Genomic DNA, 27,095 nt, shown 5'->3' on the forward strand with positions numbered 1-27,095 from the left:
AATCCTTTATGACCCAAATGACAGTTTTCTTCTGATTGGGAAGCAGGTCCACAATGAAATCCATAGAAATCTGGTCCCAGGGGCGGGATGGGCTGGCCACTGGCTGTAAAAGCCCCTGCGGTTTCGCCCCTTTACGTTTGGACATGGCACAGACAGGACAAGAAGCAACATAGTCTTTAACATCATGTCTTAAGGTTGGCCACCAAAATTGATGGCAAACCAAATGTAAGGTTTTAACAAAACCAAAGTGTCCAGCAAGTTTATCATCATGGGAATGCTGCAAAACATCAGCTCTTAATGTTTCAGGCACATAGATTCGGTGTTCCACCCAAGCAAGACTGTTTTCAAAAGAAACATTATCTCTATTAGCTAGCAACCAAGTATCAGATTTCAGTGCCTGGAGAAAGTCCTTCTGTAACTGACAAGGAACTTGCACTTTCCGCTTCCCAGACTGTGCTGGGGGCAGGGGTGCCTGCGAACGGGTTTGGCTCCCAGTGACAGCAACCAAGCCCAGTTGTGGTTCAGAGAGAACAGTTCCAACCACATCTGCCACCTGGGCAAGGTCTTCAGGTAAATGTGACAAAGCATTGGCCAGAAAGCTTTTCTTTCACAGAATGAATTTTAACTGGAAGTTAAAGCAACTGAAAAACTGAGCCCAGTGAATCTGTTTAGGGCTGAGACATCACAGGGTCCAGAGGGCTTCCAAATACCTGTGATCAATCCAAACCTTGAAAGGGCATTTAGCGCTTTCAGGGAGATGCTGCCAAGTTTCTAAAGCTGCCTTTACTGCAAACACCTCCTTTTCCCAAACATGCCAATGGTGTTCTGTTTCAGACAATTTCCTGGAGTATTAAAAGCCTAATAGCCCAGTCAGAGGCAGAGCAAGCCTGGTCAGGGGGTTGTGGCAGTTCAGGGATGGGGACAAAGTCATGACCAGAAACCACACGAAAAGGGGTTTGCCCGGTGCTCTGATGGACAGCATTGTTGTAAGCTACCTCAGCAAAAGGCAGCAGGTCCACCCAATTGTCCTGATGGTAGTTAATGTATGCTCTAAGGAATTGCTCAAGGGTGGAGTTCAAAATCTCCGTGGCCCCATCAGTCTGGGGATGCGAGGACGTGGAGAGCGCCTGTTTGGTGCCAGTCAATTTCAAAAATGATTTCCAAAATTGGGAAGTAAACTGTGTCCCATGGCCGCTGACCAAGCGGGAGGGGCTACTGCGGAGATGGTAGATGTGATGTAAAAAGAGGTGTGCCAACTGCTGGGCAGATGGGATGGATGCACATGGAATGAAATGGGCTTGTTTGGAAAAAAAATCTTTGACCACCCAAATGACAGTTTTCTTCTGACTGGGAGGAAGATCAACAATAAAATCCACAGAAATCTCATCCCAGGGATGGGAGGGGCTTGCCACAGGCTGCAGAAGCCCTTGTGGCTTCCCCCCCTTAGTCACATAGTCACATAGTCTTTGACATCTTGTCTTAAGGTGGGCCACCAAAATTGACAGCGGAGTAAATGCAAGGTTTTGACAAACCCAAAGTGTCCAGCCAGTTTGTCATCATGGGAATGCTGCAAAATACGCGCCCTTAAAACCTCAGGCACATAAAGACGGTGAGCCATCCACAGCAGGCCATCATCGAAAGAAACTTTGTCTTTATTAGCTGCGGGTTAAACTGCTGAGCTGCTGATCGGAAGGTCGGTGGTTCAAATCCGCGCGGTGGGGTGAGCTCCCGTTGCTAGTCCCAGCTCCTGCTCACCTAGCAGTTCGAAAACATGCAAATGTGAGTAGATCAATAGGTACCGCTTCGGCGGGAAGGTAACGGCGTTCCGTGTCGTCATGCTGGCCACATGACCTGGAAGTGTCCTATGGACAACGCCGGCTCTAAGGCTTAGAAACGGAGATGAGCACCGCCCCCTAGAGTCGGACACGACTGGACTTTATGTCGAGGGAAACCTTTTAACCAAGTGTCAGATTTCAGCGCTTGGAGAAAGTCCTTCCACAATTGGCAAGGAACGTTGACCTTTGGCTTTGCAGAAGGCGTCTGGGGCGGCGCCATTTGCGCGCGGGTCTGACTGTGGATGACCACCACCAAGCACAGTTGTGGTTCAGTGAGAACAGTCCCAACCACATCGTCCACTTGGTTGATGTCCTGAGGTAAACGGGACAACGCATCGGCCAAAAAGTTCTTCTAAATTTCAACCGGAAGTCAAAGCAACTGAAAAACTGAGCCCAGCAAATTTGTTTAGGGCTGAGGCGCCGGGGTGTGTGGAAGGCTTCCAGGTTTCTGTGATCGGTCCACACCTCGAAAGGGCATTTAGCCCTTCCAGGAGGTGATGCCAGGCATCCAAAGCGGTTTTCACAGCAAAAGCCTCCTTCTCCCAAACATGCCACTGGCGCTCAGCCTCAGAAAATTTTCTGGACAAATAAGCACAGGGTTTTAGGTGACCATCAGAATCACTTTGCAACAATATTGCTCCAACTGAGAAGTCAGAAGCATCAACTTGGACCACAAAGGGGCATTCAGGATCAGGGTGCTGTAGGATGGGCTCAGCTGTGAAGAGGGTTTTTAACCTCTCAAACGCAGCCTGACACTCAGGCGTTCACTTCAGCACTGCCCCGGGGTGTTTCACCTTGCATGTTTCCCCCAAGCCCTTGGTATGGAGCAAATCAGTCAGGGGTAAAGCAATTTCAGCAAACCCCTGGATAAACTGGCGATAATAATTGCTGAACCCAAGGAAGCTTTGTAATTGCCTCCGGGTGTGGGGACATTCCCAACTTAAAATCGCTTGAACCTTTCCAGGGTCCATTTCAATGCCCTTATCAGACTCCCTATAACCCAGATAGTCAAGTTGTGTTTTGTGAAACTCACATTTGGAAAGCTTGGCATACAGTTTGGCATTTCTGAGTTTGCTTAACACTTGGTTGAGGAAGCGTTCGTGTTCCTCCTCGGTTTCAGTGTAAATGAGGACATCATCTAAATAAACCAAAACCCCCTTAAACAAATGATCATGTAAGACTTCATTAATCAACTGCATGAAGACTCCTGGCACCCCTGCCAAGCCAAATGGGAGGACTTTGTATTGAAACGAGCCTAGTGGGCAATTGAAGGCTGTTTTCCACTCATCCCCAGCTTTTATGCGAATGCAAAAGTAGGCTTCGCGGAGATCTAGCTTGGAGAAAATTCTGCCCTTTGATAGATGAGCTAACATGTCTTTGATTAAGGGGAGAGGGTACTTGTTGCATATTGAGAAAAAATTTAACCCCCGATAGTCCGTACAGAGCTGTAGTGTGCCATCTTTCTTTTCCCTGAATAGCACAGGAGCCCCCACTGGGGAATTAGCCGGTTCAATAAACCCGCTTGACTAATTTTTGTCACTAAAGTCCCGTAAGGCCCCAAGCTCCTTCTGAGTCATCGGATAAATTTTTGGCTTGGGCAATTGAGCTTTGGGCACCAACTCTATTGCACAGTCAGTCTTCCGATGGGGGGGCAGTTGATCTGCTTCCACTTCCCCAAAGACATCTGCAAAGCCTTGGTATTGATCAGGCAAGCCTTCTAAGGGTGCCAAGCTGGGGCGCGGCATGGCGATCATGGCCCTTCTCACTCCCACATGTGAAGTTCTCTCCGATGCAGGAGCTTGGTAAAACCCATCCTTAAAAGTCACAGTCCTGTGTTCCCAGTTTATATCTGGGTTTTCCATAGTCAACCACTTCAGCAAAGGATCGTTACCTTGTCATGGTGCTGGAGCTTGAGCACCTCAATGATGCCATGAGCTAAACCATGAAGGGCCACCCAAGACGGGAAGGTCATGACAGAGAGGTCAGACTAAATGCGATCCCTGGGGAAGGTAATGGCAACCCACCCCAGTATTCTTGCCATGAAAACTAAATGGATCAGTACAACCAGAGATATGTTGGTATACCATCGGAAGATGAGACCCCCAGGTCGGAAGATGGTCAAAATGCTACTGGGGAGGAACAGAGGATGAGTTCAACTAGCCCAAGACATGATGACGCAGCTAGCTCAAAACCGAAAGGATGGTTAGCGGCTGACGGTGCTGGTGGTGAACAGCGAATCTGATGTTCTAAGGATCAACAAGCCATTGGAACCTGGAATGTAAGATCTATGAGCCAGGGCAAATTGGATGTGGTTATTGGTGAGATGTCAAGATTAAAGATAGACATTCTGGGCATCAGCGAACTGAAATGGACTGGAATGGGCCACTTCACATCAAATGACCACCAGATCTACTACTGTGGACAAGAGGACCACAGAAGAAATGGAGTAGCCTTCATAATTAAATGTAAAGTGGCTAAAGCAGTGCTTGGATACAATCCAAAAAACGATAGAATGATCTCAATTCGAATTCAGGGCAAGCCATCTAACATCACAGTGATCCAAATATATGCCCCAAACACAGATGCTGAAGAAGCTGAAGTAGAGCAGTTCTATGAGGATCTGCAGCACCTACTGGACAACACGCCTAAAAGAGATGTTATTTTCATCACGGGAGACTGGAATGCTAAGGTGGGCAGTCAAATGACACCTGGAATTACAGGTAAGCATGGCCTGGGTGAACAAAATGAAGCAGGACATAGGCTGATAGAATTTTGCCAAGACAACTCACTCTGCATAACGAACACTCTCTTCCAACAACCTAAGAGACAGCTTTATACATGGACTTCACCAGATGGACAACACAGAAATCAGATTGACTGCATCCTTTGCAGCCAAAGGTGGCGGTCATCTATACAGTTGGTAAAAACAAGACCTGGAGCTGACTGTACTTCTGATCACAAACTTCTTCTTGCACAATTTAGGATCAGACTAAAGAGATTAGGGAAGACCCACAGATCAGCTAGATATGAGCTCACTAATATCCCTCAGGAATATGCAGTGGAGGTAAAGAATCAATTTAGGGGACTGGACTTAGTAGATAGGGTCCCGGAAGAACTCTGGACAGAAGTTCACAACATTGTTCAGGAGGTGGCAACAAAATACATCCCAAAGACAGAGAAAACCAAGAAGGCAAAGTGGCTGTCTGCTGAGACACTAGAAGTAGCCCAAGAAAGAAGGAAAGCAAAAGGCAACAGTGATAGGGGGAGATATGCCCAATTAAATGCAAAATTCCAGAGGTTAGCCAGAAGAGATAAGGAATTATTTTTAAACAAGCAATGTGCAGAAGTGGAAGAAGACAATAGAATAGGAAGGACAAGAGACCTCTTCCAGAAAATTAGAAACATTGGAGGTAAATTCCAGGCAAAAATGGGTATGATCAAAACCAAAGATGGCAAGGACCTAACAGAAGAAGAAGAGATCAAGAAAAGGTGGCAAGAATATACAGAAAACCTGTATAGGAAGGATAACAATATCGGGGATAGCTTCGATGGTGTGATCAGTGAGCTAGAGCCAGACATCCTGAAGAGTGAGGTTGAATGGGCCTTAAGAAGCATTGCTAATAACAAGGCAGCAGGAGACGATGGCATCCCAGCTGAACTGTTCAAAATCTTGCAAGATGATGCTGTCAAGGTAATGCATGCTATATGCCAGCAAATTTGGAAAACACAGGAATGGCCATCAGATTGGAAAAAATCAACTTACATCCCCATACCAAAAAAGAGAAACACTAAAGAATGTTCAAACTATCGAACAGTGGCACTCATTTCACAGGCCAGTAAGGTAATGCTGAAGGTCCTGCAAGGTAGACTTCAGCAATTCATGGAGCGAGAATTGCCAGATGTACAAGCTGGGTTTAGAAAAGGCAGAGGAACTCGGGACCAAATTGCCAATATCCGCTGGATAATGGAAAAAGCCAGGGAGTTTCAGAAAAACATCTATTTCTGTTTTATTGACTATTCTAAAGCCTTTGACTGTGTGGACCATCACAAATTGTGGCAAGTTCTTAGCGGTATGGGGATACCAAGTCATCTTGTCTGCCTCCTGAAGAATCTGTATAACGACCAAGTAGCAACAGTAAGAACAGACCATGGAACAACGGATTGGTTTAAGACTGGGAAAGGAGTATGGCAGGGCTGTATACTCTCACCCTACCTATTCAACTTGTATGCAGAACACATCATGCGACATGCTGGTCTTGAGGAATCCAAGGCTGGAGTTAAAATCACTGGAAGAAACATTAACAATCTCAGATATGCAGATGATACCACTTTGATGGCTGAAAGCAAAGAGGAACTGAGGAGCCTTATGATGAAGGTGAAAGAAGAAAGTGCAAAAGCTGGCTTGCAACTAAACCTCAAAAAAAGCAAGATTATGGCAACCAGCTTGATCGATAACTGGCAAATAGAGGGAGAAAATGTAGAAACAGTGAAAGACTTTGTATTTCTAGGTGCAAAGATTACTGCAGATGCTGACTTCAGTCAGGAAATCAGAAGATGCTTAATCCTTGGGAGAAGACCAATGACAAATCTTGATAAAATAGTTAAGAGCAGAGACATGACACTGACAACAAAGGTCCGCATTGTTAAAGCAATGGTGTTCCCTGTAGTAACATATGGCTGCGAGAACTGGACCATAAGGAAGGCTGAGAGAAGGAAGATCGATGCTTTTGAACTGTGGTGTTGGAGGAAAATTCTGAGAGTGCCTTGGACTGCCAGAAGATCAAACCAGTCTATCCTCCAGGAAATAAAGCCAGACTGCTGTCATGACCTCGTTGCAAGGCACAAAGAGCCTCACAACGTGGATCATGATCATTAAGGAAAAGAGGAAGGAGATAATCAAACCAGGGATTAACACAAGCACTCAAAAGCACCCACACCCATGGACCCATAGGCAGCTGAAAAGAAGGACGTCAGAGGAACGAAGATAAGACACACCTGGTACCCCAGAGGACACAACCGTCGCTGGGAGACAAAAGAAGACACCGGGAAAACGCCCAGGCAGTCATCAAGAGTCCCATCAAGAGGGATCGGGTCAAGGAAGGGTGGGGAAGCCTGGGGCAATACGGGAGGGTATAAAAGGGGCACCCCCACACCACCTACCCCGTTCCCGTTTTTCGTTCTGTCAGCTATCATTCCAATAAACCAGAAATCCTTAATACCCATTAAGTGAGTCTGTGTCTTATTGTGAAGTGAGGCTGGCCCTGACATAAAAACAGGAACCCCAAATTTTTTTTTTTCGCCTGGCACCTATCCAACAAGCTTGTGAGGGACCCAGCCAGGCATGGAAATCCAGGAACCGAGGCGGCGCAACCCTTCGGCGCCTGGCGACGAAGCCCCGCTCTCGCAGGGCGGGATGCAGCTGAGGTCCGGGCGATGCAACGCCCCGGTAAGTATGGGACCCAGCTGGGGGGAAGCGGCAGGGGAGGGACCCACCCCAGTGCCCCGGAGCCTGCGAGGCACCGGGGGCGAGACGAGGGAACCCTCTCCAGGCCCACAGGCAACCCCGGAGGAAGCGCGAGACGAACCGCCACCCTGGGCACACGGAGGCGAGGGCGCACCTGGCGCCGCGGAGGGACCAAGGGAAGATTTGTCCTCCACCACGGCCAACGGCGAGGGTGAGCGGAGCGGCGAACACCTCGGTGGGAAGCCGTGGATGGTGGAGAGGCTCGACGCGCTGGAGGAAGGGATGCAGGCGATGCGGCTGATGCTCCAACAGCTGACGGCGGCGCAGGGACCCCGCAGCGGAGGCGGCGCAGAAGCACCCCCGGATGAACGGCAGTGGGGCGAGCGGGGCGGCGGTGACGGCGGAACCCGGCCCAAGGAGCCCACCTGACGATCGGAGGCGCACCGGGACGAGAGACGGGGCGGAGACCCAGCGGACGGCAGCGACCATGGCAGAACCCAACCCCAGGAGCCCACCCACCGATCGGAGGTGCGCCCGGACGTGAGACGGCGGGACTGTTGAGGTTTTCCTACTAACAGATTAAGACTGCTATATGTGCCTAGTCATTTTTGGCCAGGTGAAAAGGTTGCAAGTGATTGTCTCCTCTCACGTGCTTCATGCAAATAGCCTGGGGGGAGGGGAGGAATCCTGCCCGGACTTGTTCTTCACTTCTTCTTTTTCTCTCTGCTGGAAATGTAGCTCAGCAAGGCTTGCTCCAAAAAGGGAGCTAAGTACTTTAAATGTTTTGCTTTTGTTTTTGCTTTCTGTAAATAAATTATTTTTATAGAAATGCTTGGTGTGTGACTTTTTTGACCTCTCCTGGGCTAAAGGCTTTCCCAGCATCTGCCAACAGGTTATGGGCCCAGTAAACAATGCAGTAAAACCCAGAGAGAAAAGAGAGATCAACTCCACACCTCATGCACAATTTAAAGGCAGGTAGCAAAGACCTGTGAAGATTTTCTTTGGAGCCACCTGGAGATTTTCCAGCAACTGCCGGTCTGCAGGACTTAGAAGCTAGCTGAGGTGACTTGCAAAAGAAGGAAGAAGCCATGGCTACCTCCCAGCCCTCAGCGATGCCTCTGGAGCGCCTATCAGAGACCAACTATTTGAATTGGGCCCTGAAGATGGAAATGTATCTTCGCAGAGAGGATCTTTGGCTGCCAATTGGTGAGCAAAGCCCCCAAAATCCCAGTGCTGAATGGCTGAGACAGGATGAGTGGGCTAGAGCCACCATTATCTTGGGAGTTGAGGACAATCAGCTAGTCCACGTGCGAGGCATGCAGTCTGCAAAGCAACTTTGGGACGCTTTGAGAGACTTATATGTAAAGGCAACAGCAGGGAGTAAAGTTACTCTGACGAAAAAGCTGTACAGAGCCTACCTTGCAGAAGGAGATAGCCTTCCTGAGCACCTGCATTATATTCAGCAGCTGTTTGTTGAGTTGCAGGAGAGAGGAATGGAATTTACACCTCTCACAAAATCATATATCCTCCTGTCCTCACTGAATGCAACGTGGGACACGCTGATTTGTACCCTGGAGGCTATGCCTGAAGCAGACCTCACCCCATCGTATGTTACACAGCGCTTACTCGCTGAATGGGAGAAGAGAGAGGAAAGACCCCCCCCCATCTCTTCTGGAAAGCTGCAAGACCAGAAAATGAGGGAAAAGAAGGGAAAGGAACCTGAGGCCACAGCGCTAGCAAGCCAGCGATGCTTCACTTGTGGTTCAGCTGGACATTTGCAAAGAGACTGTGCCATGAGACCCAAGGGTAGAAAGACAGAGCAGAAGAACACAAGGGCAACACAGAAGAAGGCTCTTCAGACAACCCAAATTGCACAGGTTGCTGAGAAGGGTAATTCTGATGTATGGGTGTTAGATTCTGGGGCCAGTTGTCATTTATGTAATTGTAAAAGCTCTTTTGTGTCACTGTCTAAAACTGAAAGACAAAGTGTATCTTTGGCTGATGGGTCTGTCACCAAAATTATGGGACAAGGTGACTTGTATTTATCCTGCTTAGGAGAAACTGTAAAAGGTGTGTTGTATGTGCCAAATTTACAATCAAACCTTTTATCTGTGGCACAATTGGCTGCAACAGGGTATATCATAACATTTAAGAAAAATGGTTGTGAGATACGTAAAAATGGGAAATTGTGTGCTACTGGTATGTTAAAAGACTCCTTGTACATTGTGCAAAATGCAAGGAAGCCAAGCTGCAAGGCTGCAGTTGGCAACACACCATATCATGACCAATGTGTACATCTGATGCACAGGAGATTTGGTCATGCTAATTTCAAGTATATAGCACAAATGCCACAGCTGTGTGCTGACCTAAAGATAAAACCCTGTAATAAGTACTTAGACTGTGTAGTTTGCAAAGAATGCAAAACACTAAAAGCTCCTGTGAGTAAGCACAGTGACAGAGTTACAACTAGACCTTTGGAAATTGTACACTCTGACATTATTGGTCCTTTTGCTCCAAGTCTTGGACAAGCAAGGTATGTAATGACCATCATTGATGATTTCTCAAGATACACATTTATCTACATCTTAAAACATAAAGATGAGGCATTTGAGAAATTTAAAAGTTTTGTGACATGGGCAAATGGAAAATTCCCTAGGCCTGTATCTGCACTCCAATGTGATAGAGGAGGAGAGTACCTTTCTCACAAATTCAGAAGGTTCCTAGTGGAAAAAGGGATAGAACAAATTCTTTCTAACCTGTACACCCCTCAGCAAAATGGTGTTGCTGAAAGAAAGGGCAGAACCTTGCAAAATGCGATGGAATGCATGTTAAAAGATTCACGCTTATGTTTTAAGTTCTGGGGAGAAGCTTTATCGACTGCTTGTTATGTTCAGAACAGGTTGTATAACTCTATGATTCAGGACACTCCATTCCATTTGTTTTATGGTGTGAAACCAAAGGTAAGCCATCTTAGAGTGTTTGGTAGCACTGCATGGGTTCACATTCCAAAACAGCAGAGAAGGAAAGGAGGCCCCACAACAAAGAAAGCCATCTTTGTTGGCTATGAACAAAGCCAGAGGAGCTACAGGTTCATAATGGGAGAGAAATTAATAATTAGCAAAAGCGCTTCTTTTGCTGAACAAAACTGGGGGAGATTAAATTCTAGCTCTCCAGTTGAACTGACCACCACAAGAGAACAGCAAGGACTTGCTGATGGTGATCTTTTGCCTGATGAGGACATTAAACCAGAAAAGCAAACTGAAGATCTGTCTGATGAGACAGATGCTTCTCAGGAAAGTGATAGGAGTCAAAATTTAAGCCCTGTATTACCTCGCAGATCTCAGAGGAGTAATAAAGGCGTTCCTCCATCACGTTTTCAGGCTGAAACAGTAAAGGCTTTTCACATATTTACAGAACCTGAGTCTTTAGAACAAGTGAATGCTTTACCACCTGAGATTGCACAAAATTGGCATTCTGCCATGCAACAGGAATTAGCATCCTTGAAAGAAAATAAAACATGGAAACTGGTAAATCTGCCTCCCAATGAACGCTGTCTGGGTTGTAGGTGGGTTTTCAAACTGAAAAGGGATGCTGATGGCAAAATCCAAAAATATAAAGCAAGGTTGGTTGCAAAAGGGTTCACTCAAAGGAAAGATTTAGACTATGACAAGACTTTTGCACCAGTTACTAAAGGTGAATCAATTAGATTACTGTTAAAAGTTGCTGCACTCAAGGGAATGTCAGTTAACCACTATGACATTCAAACTGCATTTCTCTATGGTGATTTAGACCACAGATTATACATGCAGCAACCCCCTGGTTATGAAAAAGGGTAGAATCTAGTCTGTGAACTGCAGAAGTCAATCTATGGGTTAAAACAAGCTGCTAGATCCTGGAACCAAAAAGTAGATGAAAAACTGCAGAATTTTGGTTTTGAAAAAGGAAAAGTAGATCCCTGTGTATATATGAAGAAGGACAAACAAGGCTGTATGTATCTGTGCATTTATGTTGATGATTTGCTGCTATTCACATCAACAGAAAAACAAAGGCTTGATTTTGAAGCCTGCATGAAAAGCCATTTCATATTAAAAAGCCTTGGAGTTGTGACCAATTACCTAGGTTTGGAAAAACACAGGAAGAAGAATGGTAGCTTTCTGTTAAACCAAAGGGGAGATAATGGTAATGTGAATGGAAAGACATATAAAGTCAGAGAAGATTGGTTTGCATCTTAATCTGTAGTGTAAAAAGGGGAGTGTTGAGGTTTTCCTACTAACAGATTAAGACTGCTATATGTGCCTAGTCATTTTTGGCCGGGTGAAAAGGTTGCAAGTGATTGTCTCCTCTCACGTGCTTCATGCAAATAGCCTGGGGGGAGGGGAGGAATCCTGCCCGGACTTGTTCTTCACTTCTTCTTTTTCTCTCTGCTGGAAATGTAGCTCAGCAAGGCTTGCTCCAAAAAGGGAGCTAAGTACTTTAAATGTTTTGCTTTTGTTTTTGCTTTCTGTAAATAAATTATTTTTATAGAAATGCTTGGTGTGTGACTTTTTTGACCTCTCCTGGGCTAAAGGCTTTCCCAGCATCTGCCAGCAGGGACAACCTTGGCGGCGGCGGCGCCCGGTTCCAGGAACCCACCCCACGACAGGAGACGCACCAGGCTGAGAGGCGGAGGGACGACCCAGCGGGCGGCGATGGTGACGGCGGAGCCTGGATCCAGGAGCCCGACCGAGGGAGAACGCCCCGCCCTCCCCCCCGAACGACGGGACGACGACCTTGCGAGGAGACCCAGAGAGAGGCACCAATGCCGCAAGAAAACTGGAGACAACCCGACCCACAGCAGCTCCCGCAGAGCCCAAGGCATGACTCAGAGGGCGCCAGGAGCCAGACCAGGACACCTGCCAAGGACTTTGGCATAAAGTTTGACGGGGACCCCTCTAAACTCTCCTTTTTCTTGACTAACGCGAGGTACTACCTCAAAGAATGGGGTCCCTGCTTCAGAACCGAAAAGGGCAAAGTCAATGCCCTGGCCATAAAACTTAAAGGGCGGGCCGCCGATTGGTACATCCAATTGTGCCAATCAGGTGCCCGGGCGCTGCAGGACAGCACAGAATTCCTGCAGGCACTGGAACGGCACTTCAGGGACCCCCTGGAGCAAGAAAAGGTGAAAAGGGCGCTAGAGACACTCAGACAAAGCCCGCGCTCCGTGGCAGAGTATGCCATGGAGTTCCAAGCCCTAGCTGGAAAAGTGGACACTTGGTCTCAATCGACACTGATTGAGAAGTTCAAACACGGACTCAACTTAAATGTCCTCCGGTGGGCACTCGGCCGTGACAACCCCAGCTCCCTGACGGGTTGGATCCGGCTGGCAGCGGAAGCGGAGAATGCTCACGACACGTTCCTCCACGCAAGGAGGGAAACACAGCAGATGGAGGCAGCGAGACCCCCACGCACCAGCGCAAGGCAGGTGAGGGTGAGACCCCAACCCTGGAAGGAGGAACGGGACAGACGCTTTGCTAAAGGGCAATGCTTCACGTGCGGCAGGGAAGATCACAAAGCAGCCGCATGCCCCAAAACGGCACCCAGAGTGGGTCCAGGCATGACACGTCATGGCTAGACAACTAACAAGACAGTACCACGAGGCATACCCTGAGAAACCAGCACCATAAGAACATCTTTTGGGGGGCAGCATGTCATGACCTCGTTGCAAGGCACAAAGAGCCTCACAACGTGGATCATGATCATTAAGGAAAAGAGGAAGGAGATAATCAAACCAGGGATTAACACAAGCACCCAAAAGCACCCACACCCATGGACCCATAGGCAGCTGAAAAGAAGGACGTCAGAGGAACGAAGATAAGACACACCTGGTACCCCAGAGGACACAACCGTCGCTGGGAGACAAAAGAAGACACCGGGAAAACGCCCAGGCAGTCATCAAGAGTCCCATCAAGAGGGATCGGGTCAAGGAAGGGTGGGGAAGCCTGGGGCAATACGGGAGGGTATAAAAGGGGCACCCCCACACCACCTACCCCGTTCCCGTTTTTCGTTCTGTCAGCTATCATTCCAATAAACCAGAAATCCTTAATACCCATTAAGTGAGTCTGTGTCTTATTGCGAAGCGAGGCTGACCCTGACAACTGCTCACTTGAGGGAACGATATTAAAGGCAAAACTGAAATACTTTGGCCACATAATGAGAAGACAGGACACCCTGGAGAAGATGCTGATGCTGGGGAGAGCGGAGGGCAAAAGGAAGAGGGGCCGACCATGGGCAAGGTGGATGGATGATATTCTAGAGGTGACGGACTCATCCCTGGGGGAGCTGGGGGTGTTGACGACCGACAGGAAGCTCTGGCGTGGGCTGGTCCATGAAGTCACGAAGAGTCGGAAGCGACTGAATGAATAAACAACAAAATAGTAAACCAAGGAATTCCCAGCACCACCAAGGGATTGCCAACAGGAGCCACTATAAATTTTAAAGCCTCTCTGTAGCTGCCCATTTGCATTGCGACAGTTCCAGTGAAATGGGTTGCTGGGCCCCCTCCCACCGGTGACCCATCCAATTCGGTAAAGATCAAAGGCTGCTGGAGGGGAAAGCTAGGCAAGTCCAAAGCAGCAACCAAATCAGGGTGGATGAGACACCTGGAACACCCAGAGTCAACTAGAGCCCAGACTTCCGTAGACTTAGTGTGGGAGCCCACTTTCACTTTCACCGTTAAAGTGGGGCAATCAGCACTCACCATAGAGTCTTCGCGCCCGTCCTCCTCCACCTGCCCACCGGCGCTTTTCAGGGCAGGTGGCTGGCGTTTCCTGCCGGCTCCTTAGAGGCAGCCTCAGCCTCTTCAAAGAAGTAAAGCTCTTCCTCCTCATCGGCTGCTCCCTTGGCTGCTGTCCCCTGTCACAAAGGGGGGGGGCAATTTGGCCGGAGCCTTTACCACTCGAACGGCCCCCTTGGCTTTTGGGCAGTCTGCTGCTTGGTGGCCTTCCTTTCCGCATCGGAGACACTGACCCCGCATGTAGTGCCGATCTGTCTGCTCTTCCCAGGCCCTGTAGCCTGGCTGGGCAGCAGTTGCGGCACTTCGGGGTCCCCTCATGGTGGCTGGTGGTCTCTCAGCTCGTCTGGTTTGCATGAAAGTTTGCTGGGCATGTTCAGCCTTCCCTGCCAGACAGATCCACTCGTGCAATGACTCTGGGTCGTCTCTACACAGCGCCCATTTTAGGACATCCTGATTGAGCCCCTCTTTAAACCGTTCTATGAGGGTTGACTGAGACCAATCAGGAATTTTGCCAGCCAAAGCTTTAAATTCCAGGGCATAATCGGCTACCGACATCTGGCCCTGGGTGAGGTCCCTCAGCACTTTCTTAGCTCTTGTCTTGGCCAAAGGATTCTCAAAATGCAGCTTTAACGCCAGCATAAAGTCCTCGAAATACTCGAGATCAGGGGAGTCAGCCTCAGTTAATTGTACATACCAATCAGCCGCTCTATCCTTTAACTTGGTGGCAATTGCCGTTATCTTAGCCTCTTCAGACTGGAAACATGGTCCACATTGCCTCATGTAACTCTTTGCATGAGTGAGGAAGAAAGATAGCTTGGTTGGATCTCCATCAAATTTGACAGAAAAGTCCTTCACTCCCCCTCCTGCTGAAGCAGAACCAGCGACTGCTTGGGTGGTGGGGCTCCGGGACATGGTAGTTGCCCCTCTGTGAGGCGGAGATCCAGCCCAGAGCCGCCTCCTCCCTCGCTCCACCGGCGGTTCGGGTGGAAGGATGGGGGATGGTTGCACGAAGCTGGGGCCTCCGTCGTGCCTTCCCTGCCTGGCCAATGATAAAGACAGGTTTTTTAACATAGACTCTATCAATTCTATTTTGGCCTCAATCACTCTCAGCCTTTCAGGGGTTTGCAATTCCTCCCTCCTTGTCCCGTTAGGCCGTCTCCCCGTTGCTACTGTGGGGGATTCCACATCTGGGGTCAGCGGGAACCGGTCTTCCAGGATGCCCGGGACGCCCCTGGCAGGGGTTTCTCCATTGCCTCCCAAGTGATCAGCTCCGTGAGCGATTCACTCCGTCCCGGTTGCTCTGGTTCTCCCCCCTCGCTGGATTCCTCCAGCTCAGGGCTGGACCCTGAATCCTTCAGGTGGTACGAAAGTTCGGGGGGAGGGGGGGTCAGTTCTCCACTCCTGACCGTCGACTTGGGCATCGGGCTAGCCGGCTCCTCAAGTCCTCTGATCGTGAGTTTCAACTCGGCTATCGTTAACTAACTTCCCTCGCAAGAATGAATCTTGGTAGGAGCTAACGGTATACTTTGGTAATTCTCAGCTTTATGTAATGGTTGCCTATTCTAAAACATTCTCAGACTCATAAGCAGGAATACAAAGATATCTGATTTATTAAAGAATAGTATGCAGGTACAAAGAAAGCTGAGAATGATGAAAGCATGCCAAAATCACACTTAAAACCCCAGATGCAAATGAAATCCCTCCCCCCGTAGAACCGTCTCAAGTGCACAATCCCAGGTGCTCCTAACGAGTTCTGCTGATCTGTGAGAAACAGACCTTGAACACAAAAGATAACCCAAACACATTCCATTGAAACAAACATAGATACAGAACTGGGCATAAGGTTTCACAGCAGCTCCCTCCCAACCAGAAACGCGCGTCAGCGCCATGGCATGTGAAACGTTACGATGTACATTGCACATTGAAACAGTGAACATGACAGAGTACAATTAAGTGTTCTGGAATTCCCATTCTTCATAATATTAACCATAACTTGTTATGGTCCACACAGTCAGATGCCTTTGTGTAATCAATGATACAGAGGTAAACATCTTTCCAGTATTCTTTACATTCAGCCAAGATTCATCTGACATCAGCAATGATATCTCTCATACTGCATCCTCTTCTAAATCCAGCTTGGACTTCTGGTAGTTCTCTGCCAATGTAAGGCTGCAAATGTTGTTGAATTATTTTCAGCAACATTTTGCTAGCATGTGAAATCAACGAAATTGTTCAATAATTTCCACATTCTGTTTGATCTCCTTTCCTTGGAATGGGTATGAATATGGATGTCTTCCCGTCAGTTGGCCAGGTTGTTGTCTTCCAAACTTGACGTGCTGATGATTAAGTGCTCCACTGCTGCATCTGATTGTTGAAATATCTCAATTGATAATCCATCAATTCCTGGAGCCTTGTTTTTCACCAAAACCTTCAGTGCAGCTTGAACTTCTTCCTTCAGAACCAGTGGTTCTTGATCATATTCTGCTTCCTTAAATAGCTGAACATCGACTAACTTTTTTATACAGTGATTCTGTATATTCCTTCCATCTTCTCTTAATACTACCTGTGTCATTTAATGTATTGCCCATAGAATCTTTAAGGATAGCAACTTGGGACTTGAATTTTCTCTTCAGCTCTTGCAGCTTGAGAAATGCTGATTGTGTTCTTCCTCTTTGATTTTCTAATTCTAGGTCTTTGCATATTTCATCATAATATTTTTCCTTATCTTATCGAGCTGCCCTTTGAAATTTTCTATTTAGTTCTCTTACTTCATTCTTTCTTCCATTAGCTTTAGCTACTTGGTATTTAAAAGCAAGTTCCAGAGTCTCATCTGACATCCATTTGGATCTTTTCTTTCTCTCCTGCCTTTTTAATGATTTTCCCCTTTCTTCGCATATTATGTTCTTAATGTCTTCCCACAACTCTTCTGGTCTTTGGTCATCAGTGTTTAGTACATCAAACCTATTTTTGAGGTGATCTCTAAATCCAGGTGGGATATTTTCTAGATCATACTTTGGCACTTTGGGATTTGCTTTAGTTTTCTTCAGCTTCAGCATGAACTTGCACATGAGCAATTGATCATCTGTCTCACAGTCAGCTCCGGATTTGTCTTAACCGATAGTATTGAGCTTCTCCATTGTCTCCTTCCACAAACATCATCAATTTGATTTCTATGTAATCCATCTGGTGAGGTCCATGTATATAGTCATTGACTGTGTTGTTGGAAAAAATGTTGCAAATAAATAAATCATTGGTCTTACAGAATTCTATCATGTGATCTCCAGCATTGTTTCTGTCACCAAGGCCATATTTTCCAACTACTGATCCTTCTTTATTTCCAACTATTGCGTTCCAGTCGCCAATGATTAATAGAGCATCTTGATTGCATGTTTGATCAATTTCAGATTGCAACATTTCATAGAAGTATTCACTTTCTTCATCTTCAGCATTCGTGGTTGGTGCATACATTTGAATAGTAGTAGTATTAACTGGTCTTCCTTGTAGGCATATAGATATTAGTCTATCACTGGCAGCATAGTACTTTAGAATTGATCTTGAACTATTCTTCTAAATGATGAATGCCATGCAGTTCCTCTTCAATTTTTCATTCCCAGCATATTATACCATATGACTGTCAGAATCAAAGTGACCAATGCCATTCCACATCAGCTCACTAATGCCTAAGATGTTGATCTTTAGGTGTTCCATTTCATTCTTGACAACTTCCAATTTTCCTTGATTCATTCTTTGTACATTCCATGTCCTAATTATTAATGGAAGTTTGTAGCTGTTACTTCTCATTTTGAGTTGTGCCTCATCAGCAAATGAAGGTCCCAGAGGCTTTACTCCATCCACATCATTAAGGTCAGTCATCTCTACTTTGAGAAGGCAGCTCTTCCCCAGTAGCATATTGAGTGCCTTCTGACCTGAGGGGCTCATCTTCCAGTACTATATTGCAAAACATTCTGTTATAATCCAGAGGGTTTTCGTTGGCATGTTTTCGGGAGTAGATTGCCAGGCCTTGCTCCCTAGTCTGTTCTTTGTCTGGAAGCTCTGCTGAAACCTGTCCACCATGGGTGACACATTTAGTAGTAGAACTACTGGTGGCAGAGCTTCCAGAATCCTAGCAACAAGCAAGCCACCACAGTACGACAAACTGACAGACGGCTGGTGGACTCCAACCAGTAGGGGACTGATAATCAGATCAACCAGGTTCTCCTGCTAGAAATCTCATACTTTTGGGCGGTTCAGGGGGATGAAGCAAGAAGGTACTGCTTTTCTGTGGCAGTATTGATACTGTGGAACAGCCTCCCAGTGGAGATCAGACTGGTCCCTACTTTGGAGTCCTTGGTATTTTCTGACCTTGGTTGTTTTCTTGCAGATGTTTTGTTACCCAACTAGGTAACATCTTCAGTGCTAGTGAGGGTGGGGTTTGCTCTTGTCAGGCCCAGCCAAAGAATGAGCAAGAATCAGTCCATGCTTGTCTACATGTTTACGTCAGTTTATTTCTTCCTTATAGGGAGCTATACTTCTTCCAGACTTACGTTCTGTTCTTTTGGATCCTGAACACTGGGAGACACCTGAAGAGTTCAACCCAAATCATTTTTTGGACAAGGAAGGAAATTTTGTGCTAAAAGAAGCATTTCTTCCCTTTGGAGCAGGTTAATTATAATAATAGGGTTAATGATTGGCAAATGATGTTTATTTTAGGAGAGGTGTGTGTGAAAAAGAAAAAGAAACATTTGGTCCATGACATCTGGGGATTTGGCCAATGTAAAATGAAGGACTCTCTTTCCACAACATGCAACTGGATCAATGGAGGGAAAGATTAGTGTTCATTGGAACTTAGGAAGAGTTAATTGACCCAGAGAACTAAACCTCAGGGACTTAGATTTACCCTAAACAGACTCATTAATGCAGTCAGTTAAACTAACTCCAGTCAGTCTCACATCTTTGGGAAGTACTGATCATGAGGCTAGCTAACCCATATTTCTCCTGACACTGAGACAAACTTCCTAGAGAGGCCCCATAGAAATGGATCCCTTGTGGGCACCCTGTCTCTATGGCTTTTGGTTTCTTCCCCCTTCCCTGGCACATAGTGGGCTTCAAGAATGGACAGAAACAGGTGGGAGGTGGGTAGGACTCCCCTGAATCTTTTCACAGTGGCCCAGATCTGGTTTCTTCTGCTGTGTATTCCTTAAAGGATAGTTTGCTCCAACTTGGGAAAAGAAGGGATGGAAAAGGAAAGTTGGTCAGAAAGTCAGAGCCTCCTTGGTACCTTCACTGCAGTTGGAAGGGGTGTGAAACCAGACGTCACCATGCAGACCCAGCCACCCCATATCAGGTGCTGCTCGTGTGTCCTGAAGACAGTAATGATTCAGAGTTGCTGGGTTGCATCATAGGAAAAGTGCCAAGAAAGAGCCAGTGGCGTCTCAGGTGAAATATGGAATCCCTCAACAGGTCTGTCCCTGAGTCTGTATCCTAAGCTGAAGGGCAGAATGGCAGCCCCCTGAGAATGGCAAAGGGGTCTGCCAAAGAATCCCACCGCTGCCTTTTAGAGGAATTCATGTATCCCTCTGCCCTTTCTGGCCATTTTGGAATTTCCTGTACAAAAAGTGGTCCATGGGCAGGTGTCCGAGTGCATCTGTGTGCATGCTCACAACTCTTGGTGGGTTCAGGGGAGTCAACAGAGAAGGAGGGAAGAAACAGGGAAAGGAAGAGAGGAAAAAAGCAAAGGCTGATGGGTGAAAAACATCCCATTATCCTCCATGGTATAAATGGGACATGACAAAATTGTATTTAATAGAAATGCATTGTCACAACAGCTGATCCCCTTCTGCAAGGCAAAAAATAAAGGAAAACCACCAATAGTTTTGCTGCATTAACATAATATGATTAACGTGGTTAGTGAATTAACCCTTCCTATTCGGGAAGAGAACACTTAGGATGCTTTCCTAATGTGTTGAAAGAGGAGGGGTTCATGTACCAGCTCAAATTGCTTTTCTAGATTCATTTCAAAGTAGGGGGAATGGTCAATGAATGGCCAAAATGGATTATTACTGATTTCTTGTTTTTCCTTTATTTTTCTGTGTAGGAGCTCGTGCCTGCTTGGGGGAACTCCTTGCAAAGATCGAGTTCTTCAACCTCTTTACCAGGCTGCTGAGGGAATTTAGGTTGGAGCCACCAGAAGGAGTGGAAAAGCTCAGTCAAGAACCCATAATGGGGTTGACTGTACATCCTTCTCGTTACAAGATTTGTGCTCTTCCTTGTATCGGGACACCATAATATGGACAAATAACAAGAGGGGCTTCCTTGTTACATCTTATGATCTCTCTCTTGTTCAACATGTTTGTAGATTGATCACCTTCAGGGTTGGCTTTTCAGATCTTGTGAATGACTTCTTCCAGCATCTCTCAGGATTGCTTCAGACCTTCCCATCCATCCCTGGCAGCAGAAACTTGGATGTCTCCCACTGACTGCTGTGGGGACTACTGGTGCCTGCTTGAGCAATGGGGAAAGGGCTAATGATGTAATGAAACCTTGCCAGAACTGTCCTATTGCAAGGGCTGATGGGATACTGGGCAGTTCCTGGGGAAAGCAAGTGACTGTTGACCACATTTTTGGGATTGTCTTCTGTCACAATACGGAAAGGGCTACAGTTCTTAATTATTGCTGTCATTTAACTCTAGTGTATCCCCATATTTCTTATATATATTCTATTTTCAGAATGCTGTTCCAGCCCATTCTACTATATTCCATTCCAGTTTCACAACAATTGGCTGTGGCCCTTGTTTACAACAGTAGTAATAGTGTATACCTTTTTTGACAGGGCTTGATCAGATAAGAAAGTGCTGAGTCAGATAAGAAAGTGATGTCATAGGCCGCCCCCATGTTTTGCCAGAAGTGATGTGTCCCATAAGCGATGTGTATGCTCCACTCCCTCTCCCATCATCCATTGCGTGTTTTGCCAGAACTGATGTGTGCACCCCCTGCACCATCCACTGCATGTTTTACCAGAAGTGAGGTGTCTGAATGTTACATGCACGGCAACCCACCCCACATGGATCCCCAGCCACATGCCAGGAAGCACATGGTGCCCATGACGGCATGGTTTTGAAGGAAGGGGTTTTCCTCCCAGCCACCAGCCTGATAGATCTAAGGGTTCAGCCCTTGCACAGTTTTCCTTAATTCCTTAATGCCTGCTTTTTAAAGCCTTATCAGTTTTCTAATCAGAAAAAAGAGAAAAACAGGAAAAAAAAAGGATTTGATCTATTCAGCCATCTCCCTTAATTCCAGACACACAAACACTGCCTGTCATGTTCACTGATTCAATGTAGTTTATACATAGTAACGTTTCACATGCCATGGCGCTGACACACGTTTCTGTTTGGGAGGGAGCTGCTGTGAGACCTTGTACCAAGCTCTGTATGTGAAATCAGTGCAATGGAATGTGTTTGGGTTATGTTATCTGTTCAAGGACTTTTCCCACAGACCATCAGAACCCATTAGGAGCACCTGGGATTGTGAACTTGAGAAGACTCTGCGGGGGGAGGGATTTCATTTGCACCGAGGGTTTTTAGTTTGAATTTGGCGCGCTTTCATCATTCTCAGCTTTCTCTGTGATCCTGCATACTATTCTTTAATAAATCAGATACCTTTGAATTCACACTCATGAGTCTGATGGTGTTTTAGAATAGGCAACCATTACATAAAGCTGAGAATCCCCAAAGTTGTACCGTTAGCTCCTACCAAGATCAGTCTCTTGTGAGGGAAAATAGTTAAAGATGGCTGAGTCAAAATCCATAACTGGGGGACTCGAGGATATGGCTAGCTTGATGCCCGAGTTGACGGTCAAGAGCGGAGAACTGACTCTCACCCCAGAACCTTCAGAATCCTGAGACCTGTCAAGGGATGAATCGAATTCCAATTCTGTTCCAGAGGAATCTGACAATGGGGAACAGCCAAAGCAACCAGCACCCAGCGAATTGCTCGCAGAGTAGATCACCTCGGATGAAGTGGGGGAACCCCAACCAGGGATGTCGGGGACGTCCTGGAAGTATCGGTTCCTGCTAACCCCAGACAAAGAATCTACTATGGTGTCAACTGAGAGGAAACCGGGCACGCGAAGGAGAGGGGACTCTCGAACGCCTGAGAGACTAAGAGTGGTGGAAGCCAAAATAGAATCGATGGAGCACATGTTGAAAAACCTGTCTTTGTCACTGGAGGGGCAGGGGAGGTGTGGAGGAGATCCCAGCTTCCCGCAAACATCCCCCATCCTCCCATCCAGACCGCCGGCAGAGCGGGGCTGGAGACAGCCCCGGAATGAATCTCCACCCTGCAGAGCCTGGCCATCAGTATCCCCACCCCAAAAGGGGAAAGCCACTGTAACCTGGGGCCCAACCACTCAGGCGCCAGCTGGTTCCACTCCAGCAAGAGGCAGAGTGAGAGACTTTTCTGTCAAATTTGATGGGGATTCAACAAAGTTATCTTTCTTTTTAACTAATGCTAAAAGTTATATGAGGCAGTTTGGGGCATGCTTCCCTTCTGAAGAGGCTAAAGTAACTGCCATTGCCACCAAGTTGAAGGGTCGAGAGGCTGACTAGTATGTTCAATTAAGTGATGCTGACTCCCCTGCACTTGATTATTTTGAGGATTTCATGTGGGTGTTAAAGCTGCATTTTGAAGATCCTCTGGCCAAGGCAAGAGCTAAGTAGGTGCTGAAGGATCTTACCCAGGGCCAAATGTCAGTAGCTGATTATGCCCTGGAGTTTAAAGCTCTGGCTGGGAAAATCACTGACTGGTCTGAGTCAACTCTAATAGAGCGTTTTAAAGAGGGACTCAACCAGGACGTCCTGTGTTGGGCGTTGTGTAGAGACGACCCTGAGTCATTGTACGACTGGATATGTCTGGCAGGAAAGGCTGAGCATGCTCAGCATACCTTCATGCAAACTAGAAAATCTGAAAAACCACCCGCCCCCATGAGGGAACCCTGAAGTGCTGCTACTGCCGCCCGGCCTAGCTATAGAGCCTGGGATGAGGAGAGAGATTGGCGCTATGCAAGGGGCCAGTGTCCCCGATGTGGAAAGGAGGGCCATTGAGCAGCTGATCGCCCAAAAGCCAAGGCTGGAGATCGAGTGGGGAAGCCATCGGCCAAATCGCCCCCCCCTCATGGTGAATGACAGCAGCCAAGGGGACAGCCGATGCTGAAGAAGTAATTTACTTCTCAGGAGAGGCTGAAGATGGCTCTAAGGAGCCGGTGGGAAACACCAGCCACCTGCCATGAAGAGCGCCAGTGGGCAGGTGGAAGAGGATGGGCGCAAAGATACTATGGTGAGTGCTGACTGTCCCACTTTAGCAGTAAAAGTGAAATTGGGTTCCCGCACAAAAACTACAGAAGTATGGGCTTTAGTTGACTCTGGGTGTTCCAGGTGTTCAATTGGTTGCTGATCTGGTTGCTGCTTTGGAACTGCCTAGTTTCCCCCTCCAACATCCTTTGATCTTCACACAGTTGGATGGTTCAACAGGGGGGGGGGGCAGCCCATTTCACTGTTACTGTGGCAATGCAAATGGGCAGCCACCGTGAGACTTTGAAATTTGTTGTAGCGCCTGTTGGCAATCCCTTGGTAATCCTGGGGATCCCCTGGTGGACCTATCAAAGCCCCTATATAAACTGGGAGCACAGAACTGTGACTTTTAAAGATGGATTTTACCAAGCTCCTACAGCGGAGATAGTTGCACGTGCGGGGGTTGGAAGGGCAGCGATCGCCACACCGCACCCTGACTTGCCACATTTAGAAGGCTTGCCTGCTCAATACCAAGAATTTGCAGACGTATTTGGGGAGATGGAAGCAGATCAGTTACCCCCCCACCGGAAAACTGACTGTGCAATAGAGTTGGTCCCCAATGCTCAATTGCCCAAGCCAAAAATTTATCCAATGACTCAGAAGGAGCTCGAGGCATTACGGGACTTCATTGACAAAAATCTGCCAAGGGGGTTTATTGAACCTGCTAATTCCCCAGTTGGGGCTCCTGTGTTATTCTGGGAAAAGAAAGATGGCACGCTTTGACTCTGTACTGACTATCGAGGGTTAAATTTCATCTCTATTATCAACAAGTACCCTCTGCCCCTCATGAAGGACATGTTAGCTCATTGGTCAAAGGGCAAGATTTTCTCCAAGCTCGATCTTTGCGAAGCCTATTTCTGCATTCGCATAAAAGCTGGGGATGAGTGGAAAACTGCTTTTAATTGCCCACTAGGATCATTTCAGTACAAAGTCCTCCCATTTGGCTTGGCAAGGGCACCTGGAGTCTTCATGCAATTGATTAATGAAGTATTAGATGATTATTTGTTTAATGGGGTCCTGGTTTATTTAGATGATGTTCTCATTTACACTGAAACCGAGGAGGAACACAAACGCCTCCTCAGACAGGTGTCACACAAACTTAGAGATGCCAAACTCTATGCAAAACTTTCCAAATGTGAGTTTCACAAAACCCAACTTGACTATCTGGGCTATCGAGTGTGTGACTGGGGTATAGAAATGGACCCTGCAAAAATTCAGGCGATTCTAAGTTGGGAACGTCCCCGCACCCGGAGGCAATTATGAGGTTTCCTAGGGTTCAGTAATTACTATCAGCAATTTATCCAGGGGTTTGCTGAGATTGCTCTGCCCCTCACTGATTTACTCTGTACCAAGGACTTGGGGGAGACACGCAAAGTAAAAAACCCTGGGGCAGTGCTGAATTGGACGCCTGAATGCCAGGCAGCATTTAAGAAATTAAAAACCCTTTTCACTGCTGAGCCTATTCTATAGCACCCTGATCCTGAACGCCCCTTTGGGGTCCAAGTTGATGCTTCTGACTCCTCTCTTGGGGCTATTTTGTTACAAAGGGATTCAGAAAATTGCTTAAAACCCTGTGCTTATCTATCCAGGAAATTTTCTGAAACAGAATGCCATTGGCATGTTTGGGAAAAGGAGGCATTTGCTGTAAAAGCAGCTTTAGAAACCTGGTGCCATCTCCTTGAAAGTGCTAAATGCCCTTTCGAGGTTTGGACCGATCACAGGAATTTGGAAGCCCTCCGCACCTCACGACATCTCAGCCCTAAACAGATTCTCTGGGCTCAGTTTTTCAGTCGCTTTAACTTCCAGTTAAAATTTATTCCAGGAAAGAAAAACTTTCTGGCCAATGCTTTGTCATGGTTGCCTCAGGACCTTGACCAGGTGGCAGATGTGGTTGGGACTGTTCTCACTGAACCACAACTGGGCTTGGTTGCTGTCACTTGGAGCCAGACCCATGTGCAGGCAACCCCGCCCCCAGCCCAGTCTGGGAAGCGGAAAGTGCAAGTTCCTTGTCAGTTACAGAAGGACTTTCTCCAGGCACTGAAATCTGACACTTGGTTGCTAGCTAATAGAGAGAATGTTTCTTTTGAAAATGGTCTGGTGTGGGTGGAACACTGCCTTTATGTGCCTGAAACTTTACTAGCTGATGTTTTGCAGTGTTCCCATGATGATAAACTTGCTGGACACTTTGATTTTGTCAAAACCTTGCATTTGGTTTGCTGTCAATTTTGATGGCCAACCTTAAGGCATGATGTAAAAGACTATGTTGCTTCCTGTCCTGTTTGTGCCATGTCAAAACGAAAAGGGGGGAAACCATAGGGGCTTCTACAGCCAGTGGCCAGCCCGCCCCACCTCTGGGATGAGATTTCTATGGATTTCATTGTGGACCTACCTCACAGTCAGAAGAAAACTGTCATTTGGGTTGTAAAGGATTTTTTCTCTAAACAAGCTCATTTCATTCCATGTGCATCCATCCCGTCAACCCCACAATTAGCGTGCCTATTTCTCCACCACATCTACCACCTCCATGGTAGCCCCTCCCATTTAATTTCTGACTGCAGCACACAGTTTACTTCCCAATTTTGGAAATCATTTTTAAAATTGATTGGCACTAAACAAGTGCTGTCCACATTGTCCCATCCACAGACTGACGGTTCTACTGAGATTTTAAATCCCACTCTTGAACAGTTTCTTAGAGCATACGTTAACTACCATCAGGATGATTGGGTGGAGTTGTTACCTTTTGCTGAAGTTGCTTACAACAATGCTGTGCATCAAAGTACCAGACAATCCCCTTTTCACGTAGTTTCTGGTCATGACTTTGTTCCCATCCCTGAACTGCCACAGCCCACTTCCCAAACATGTTCTGCATCTGACTGGGCTGTTAAACGGTCTGATTCCTGGCCAGTAATTCAACAAGCTTTGGCTGATGCCCAGGCTGCTTACAAGTCTCAAGCTGATAAGCATCGTTCTTTACAACACGACTTCAAAGTTGGGGATCAGGTGTATCTATCTACTAAGTTTATCAAATCACCTCAACCCTCTAAAAAACTTGCTCCCAAATTCATTGGTCCTTCTCCTGTTGTTGATATTGTCAATCCAGTTACTGTTAAATTGGAACTGCCTCACAATTTGAAATGCTTGCACCCTGTTTTCCATTGCAGCTTGCTTAAGCCTGTGCACCACTCACCGCGTTGGCACCCTCAACCTCCTCCTCCTGCTCCAATTATGATTGATGGCCAACAACACTTTGAAATCAAGGACATCGTTGATTCTCGCAAGCTTCGAGGCACCCTGCAGTATCTGGTCCGATGGAATCACTTTGCTCATCCTGAATGGGTGTCTGCTCACCATGTAAACGCTCCGATTTAGTTAACCGTTTCCACCTTGCTTATCCTTTGAAGCCTGCTGCTTAATGTATTCTTCATTTTGGGGGGGCAGTATGTCATGTTCACTGATTCAATGTAGTTTATACATCATAACGTTTCACATGCCATGGCGCTGACGTGTGTTTCTGTTTGGGAGGGAGCTGCTGTGAGACCTTGTACCAAGCTCTGTATGTGAAATCAGTACAATGGAATGTGTTTGGGTTATGTTATCTGTTCAAGGACTTTTCCCGCAGACCATCAGAACCCGTTAGGAGCACCTGGGATTGTGAACTTGAGAAGATTCTACGGGGGGAG

The 27,095-nt window shown here is 46.9% G+C and overlaps 2 protein-coding genes across 3 annotated transcripts in view; one reads left to right on the forward strand and one right to left on the reverse strand.

Annotated features, from left to right (window-relative positions):
- LOC134499607 (cytochrome P450 2J5-like) overlaps window positions 1–21,716 on the forward strand; it is a 56,239-nt gene extending 34,523 nt beyond the window's left edge. For both annotated transcript variants that reach the window (XM_063306332.1, XM_063306331.1), the window contains 2 exons: window positions 18,591–18,732; window positions 20,166–21,716. In XM_063306332.1, the coding sequence (XP_063162402.1) occupies window positions 18,591–18,732; window positions 20,166–20,356 (333 nt within the window). In that variant the 3' untranslated portion in view covers window positions 20,357–21,716. The remainder of the gene's footprint in view (window positions 1–18,590; window positions 18,733–20,165) is intronic.
- The window catches only part of ABCC5 (ATP binding cassette subfamily C member 5), a 528,771-nt gene that overhangs the window by 321,509 nt on the left and 180,167 nt on the right, over window positions 1–27,095 (reverse strand). The window lies entirely within an intron of this gene.

The sequence above is a fragment of the Candoia aspera genome, chromosome 6, assembly GCF_035149785.1.
Source record: "Candoia aspera isolate rCanAsp1 chromosome 6, rCanAsp1.hap2, whole genome shotgun sequence".
NCBI classification, from domain to species: Eukaryota; Metazoa; Chordata; class Lepidosauria; order Squamata; family Boidae; genus Candoia; species Candoia aspera.